The sequence below is a fragment of the Dermacentor andersoni genome, chromosome 3 (assembly GCF_023375885.2).
Source record: "Dermacentor andersoni chromosome 3, qqDerAnde1_hic_scaffold, whole genome shotgun sequence".
Classification (NCBI taxonomy): Eukaryota; Metazoa; Arthropoda; class Arachnida; order Ixodida; family Ixodidae; genus Dermacentor; species Dermacentor andersoni.
This window is the reverse complement of record NC_092816.1, coordinates 167,199,929-167,205,785: the sequence shown is the minus strand read 5'-3', so window position 1 is coordinate 167,205,785 and position 5,857 is coordinate 167,199,929. Positions and strand designations below refer to the sequence as shown.

General features: G+C 47.1%; 1 protein-coding gene across 1 annotated transcript; it reads right to left on the bottom strand.

Annotated features, from left to right (window-relative positions):
- Nucleotides 1–2,172: 2,172 nt before the first annotated feature.
- LOC140216583 (putative nuclease HARBI1) lies at nucleotides 2,173–2,667 on the bottom strand. The gene has a single exon (XM_072286952.1). It carries the CDS (start codon nucleotides 2,665–2,667, stop codon nucleotides 2,173–2,175), a length of 495 nt encoding a protein of 164 aa, XP_072143053.1.
- Between the last annotated feature and the right edge of the window lie 3,190 nt (nucleotides 2,668–5,857).

Here is a 5,857-nt window from a genome sequence, read left to right as displayed (position 1 = left end):
CGACCGTTTTGAACACTCTCTGACCGATGCCACTCTACGCCTCTTTGTCCTCCACGACGGTACTCTGTACCGTCGCAACCTTCATCCGGACGGCTCTGAGTTCCTACTTGTCATACCTAAACACCTCCGCTCAACCGTTCTAGAAGAGCTCCACGACGCACCAACGGCAGGACACCTCGGCGTATCTCGAACCTATGACCGTGTACGTCGCCGTTTTTTTCTGGCCGGGCCTTGCCCGTTTCGTGTGACGTTACGCCGCCGCTTGTGAAGTTTGCCAACGACGCAAGAAGCCTTCCCAGCTCCCCTCTGGTTACCTGCAGCCGCTCGACATCCCTGCCGAGCCCTTCCATCGTGTTGGCTTAGACCTTCTAGGCCCATTTCCGGAATCTACACCAGGAAACAAGTGGCTAGCAGTCGCGGCTGACTACGCGACCCGCTACGCCGTAACCCGCGCTCTTCCGACTAGTTGCGCAACTGACGTTGCGGACTTCCTTCTACATGATATCATTTTGATGCATGGTGCTCCGAGTCAATTGCTAACAGACCGTGGCCGTACGTTTTTGGCGAAAGTCATTGACGACGTCATGCGGGCCTGCTCAATACAGCATAAGTTTACCGCTCCCTACCACCCCCAAACGAACGGCCTCACTGAGCGTTTGAACCGCACCCTTACAGACATGCTATCCAAATACGTTTCAGACGACCACCGTGACTGGGACCTGGCTCTACCTTACATTACCTTTGCATACAACTCTTCCCGTTTCGAAACTGCCGGCTTTTCCCCGTTTTACCTCTTGTATGGCCGCGCCCCGACGCTACTACTAGACACCGTGCTTCCGTCCACCACAACTTCAACTAGCGCTTATGCCCGTGATGCAATCGCCCGTGCTGACCATGCTCGTCAACTTGCGCGCGTTCGCCTACAAGTCTCTCAAGATAAACAGAAGCGACGCTATGACCTCCGTCACCGTGATGTCCATTTTGCGCACGGCACCCTCGTGTTGCTTTGGTCGCCATCGCGTAAAGTTGGCCTTTGTGAGAAACTGCTTTCCTGTTATACCGGCCCATATCGCAAGCTCCGCCAAGTGACCGATGTCACCTATGAAATTGTTCTAGCCACGCCCACTACGTCCTCCGGTGTGACAACCAATGACATTGTCCACGTCACCCGACTCAAGCCCTACAACTCTCCACGTGCCTTGGATATTTAACAGCACCGTGACGGCGCTTTTGCCGCCGGGGGGTAGTATTACGATATTATTGGTAGATACCTGAGAGACGAGCCGCCGCGAGAATGACGACGAAGTGAGTCTGTGCCCTTGGCGCGAGAAAATGTCGGCCTGGCGCTCTGGCTCCAGTCCAGTGTAAATAGCTTGTAAATAGCATTTTCCGTCTGTCTTTCTACACGTAACAATATCTCTCTCATACATATGCAATGCAAGACAAGCCTGCAAGATCGACTACAGTTGCATGTTGCGTTGTTGTTGATGTCCAAATATCTGAGTCTCTGGATTGGCAGTACTCACCAAGCACGATTTCCCCAGGTCTCAGGACAGTTTCAAGGCGGCTGCGCAGCGGTGTGTGCCGCCAGACAAAGGAGTCGTGGCATGACCCCGGGAAACGGGGGTCGATGTCTAAGATCTTCATGTCGCCATCACACACCTTCAGTGCCATATGTGAAGCAAAGTGGTGAAAAAGAAAGAACTCTGAGTAAGTATAGCAAATCACGCAAAACTACATGAATCTACCTGCGCCGCGATCCTAACTGAAAAACCCAAGTGAAATAAATTGTTGCGGCAGTTCGTTATAATATAACTTGCCCATCTAGAGTATGCAATCAGCAGCCTCAATCAAAGCTACTCACAACGGAAAAAGAAGGAAAACTTGAACTTAGCCTTACCAAAAAATAAACAACAGGAAACATGCATTTTGAAACGTAGCGCACATCACGTGACGCGTTCAATAAAAATTGTACTGAGAACACAAATGGACACTTGCAAAAAACAACACAGTTTGCTAGACTTCACACTGACATGTTCGTAGCTGTCTACATACATAAATAGCTGTGCTAAATGCAAAGGCTGGCCGGTTTGAGAAATTAAACGAGTAAGAAATGGTAAATACAATGAGTACTTACGACCATGGTGTTGAGCGCATAGTACCCTTTCCGGGTCATGAAGCTCTGGGCCCTTTCGGTTGTTGGATGGCGATCAGCGTGCCATCCACGCAGGCGACAACACCCGGAATTCGCCCTCTGCTTGCGAACGTCGCCTTGGCGCTGGATTTGGCAGCCGAGGTCGTAGGAAAGCTGGCCCAGCCTTTCTGCTGGCCAACGACAGTGATAGCAAGAGCAACTTCGTGAATCGTGTCGCTTACAGAGGACTGGGCCATTCCGATGAAAACTTCGGCACCCACACACTTCTGGAAGCTGCCGGTAGCAAGAAAACGGAGCGCACAGAGGACTTTCCTCTCTGTGGAGAAGCCACCAGATCGGTGGCACCCTACAGTCTCCTCCATTTGGCCGCACAGCCATCGGACGGTTCGCTTCGAAAGACGATAGTGACGCCCAAACTCCTCTTCTGTGAGCTCTGAAAACGCGTCTCGCACCTCCAGTCGTTGGCGGGACCGGGAGAGCAACCCAAGGCAAAGGACGAGAGGCGCCGCCATGTTTGACGTACGTTAGAGATAACCAACGCGCGCGCGCGCACCGCCCGCGAGTCCCCGAGGCGGCATGGCCGGCGCGCGCGGCCAGAGTCACAAGCCAACAGCCAAGCCACACTAACGGAACCGAAAGCGGACTATCCCTTCGCCGGTTCCTACGACCGGTTCGCTTTGAAGATGATTGACAGATGCGTGACGTATTCATAAATTGCGGTACCGCCCCGCTGCCTCTGACGACCTGTGACGTAACCAAAACTTTGACCAATCAGGTGAGGCCAAAGGAACGGTTCCCCAACCGCACCGTTATAAGATTCGGCCCCTGGATCCCAGAAACCGAATCCGAAATCGCTCGGTATAATAATGCTATTAAATTATTTATCGGGTATACGTGAATCCCGCGATATGTATCGTGCTTTCTGAAGCGGTAGGCAACGCTTGAATAGAAGAACGCATGAACGAAAATTTTATTTTCTCCAGCCCTTTAAAGTTTATGTATTTAATTGCCACCTGGATTACGGCGCTAGAATCGAATAGTTGGACTGCGCAATATTTAAACAGGAATTCGCTGGTAAGATTCGTTTATTATAAAAACGTGTACGTAAGTTTCTGTGAATACACGCCAGAATGCGTGTTGCCCTATTTCAGAGGGGGGCTGTGTACCTTACTTTAATGCGACTTGGGAAAAAATAAAGAAAGGTAATTCCATTACGGAACACACAAAATCCATCTATATATAGTTAATACAAGGTAAACCCCTTTGTCTAACAAATTCAAGCTCTATACATCAGAATAGGAAGTCAGTAGAACACTATATATATCTTTACAAACTGGCAAGAACTCTTTGGCAAACCACCGCTGCGATTCATACAAAAATAATAAAATATGGGCATAACAGTACCACAAACACCTATTATGTATATCGAACGCAGTTGTTTTTCTTTTTCCATCAGAGCTGGAAAATACACTTGAGCAAAGCACAATGTAATGACTTAAGACGAACAAAGAGGAATTACAATGATGATAAAGTACGTGCATGTAAAAGTAAGCCATAAGCGCAATTACTTGTACACACAAAATTTAAAGGAAAAAAAATTGGCGCAGGAGTACGTACGAAAACCGGCGAGTTATCATATCATGCTGACTTTGGCAAGGAAATCACTGATTGACTTGCTGAGCAATTGCCTCACTGTGAACGAACATTGTTTTTCACATATTTACACAGCTTACTATTCTAATAATATGCAACGTTCAAGAAGTACCATGAAAGAATCGCAGATTAAACGTAATGCGTATATAGCTGCTTGACTAAAACAAAGAACGAAAAAAAAAACATTGAGTAGAGTCTCAATTGTTACTTCTCACACTGGTGATTTACGGCAATGGATTAAATATACACTCTAGTTCCATTAGAATTAACTTCCACTACCACTTGGACCATATAGAACTGCACAGTTGAAGCACGACAGAAACTGCTCACCTGGCTGAAAATCTCTGCAGCAGTCCACACTCCGCCAGACCACACTTAACGTGAAGGAGAGCTTGCAGTGTCTCCTCCGACTTCATCATCATCATCATCATCATCAGCCTGGTTACGCCCACTGCAGGGCAAAGGCCTCTCCCATACTTCTCCAACAACCCCGGTCATGTACTAATTGTGGCCATGTTGTCCCTGCAAACTTCTTAATCTCATCCGCCCACCTAACTTTCTGCCGCCCGCTTTCCTTCCCTTGGAATTCATTCCGGAACTCTTAATGACCATCGGTTATCTTCCCGCCTCATTACGTGTCCTGCCCATGCCCATTTCTTTTTCTTGATTTCAACTAAGATATCATTAACTCGCGTTTGTTCCCTCACCCAATCTGCTCTTTTCTTATCCCTTAACGTTACACCTATCATTCTTCTTTCCATAGCTCGTTGCGTCGTCCTCAATTTAAGTAGAACCCTTTTCGTTAGCCTCCAGGTTTCTGCCCCATACGTGAGTACTGGTAAGACACAGCTGTTATAAACTTTCCTCTTGAGGGATAATGGCAACCTGCTGTTCATGATCTGAGAATGCCTGCCAAACGCACCCCAGCCCATTCTTATTCTTCTGATTATTTCAGTCTCATGATCCGGATCTGCAGTCACTACCTGTCCTAAGTAGATGTATTCCCTTACCTACTTACGACAGGTAGTGACTCCTCCGACTTGCGGTTTCTCAAATCATTCTGTGTCAACGAAACCTGGCTGAACACGCGTTGGAATGGTGCGTTCGAAAGAGGCTGCGCAAGTAGGCACAAAACGAGCTCAGACAGCAGGGGACACATTGAATATCCGGCAATGTTTTTTTTTTTTTTTGCATTCCTGATGCTTGTTAGAATATTAAGTTTTGATCGACAGTCGAGACTACTGTGCTTCGCTGAGCATGTACATAAAGACAAACCATCGCGTTTCTCGTTTAAAGCGACTTGCGTATTTTTTCCTAAACTTACTGCGTAAATAAATAACGCAGTGATTTGCGGGGGAAAACAAGCAAGAGGCTTTGAGGAACCCCTGATAAGCAATAAAGGACTACGGTAGAAAATGACTCGCTACGACATGCGTGCAAATACTTGAGCTGTTGTGTTAAGTCCACATAACAGGTTGCTGTAGAGCAGCCGGCACGGAACATGTACTCTACAGCTGACAGCCCCACCGTTTTTCTTACAGAACCACACGTAAACCGGCAGTAGGTGGCGCCGAAACCTAAATAAAAGAAGATGGCTTAGCGCTGGACTGACGTCCAAAGATGGTAGCGATAACGTAACGGCATTAGCATGGTGTACTATAATAGGGTAGTGTGTCGTCCGATCCGGACAGAATGGTATTTGAAAATGCGAGATTCTTTAGAGGAGGTCAGGTAAGTCAATATAGGTCAAATACTCTGCAAAATTATGCGAGTAATGGGATAACAAACAATGGGTCAGGAAATGCGTTGTTTTTCTGCAAGACAAAAGCTGATGATTGTCATTACATGAGTCACTTTAGCAACATGAGACAGCTGCTTGATAAATTCAGAAACAAAAAAAAAACAAGCCACGCAAAAATAAAAAAAATTAGTGATGCTCTCTCCACACTGGGATAAATAAAAAGAAACGGATCACATCTAACAGGACATATCAGAGACCTTGTGAAACATTAAAGGAAAAATTCAATTTCGAGCTATGACACTTGCCGC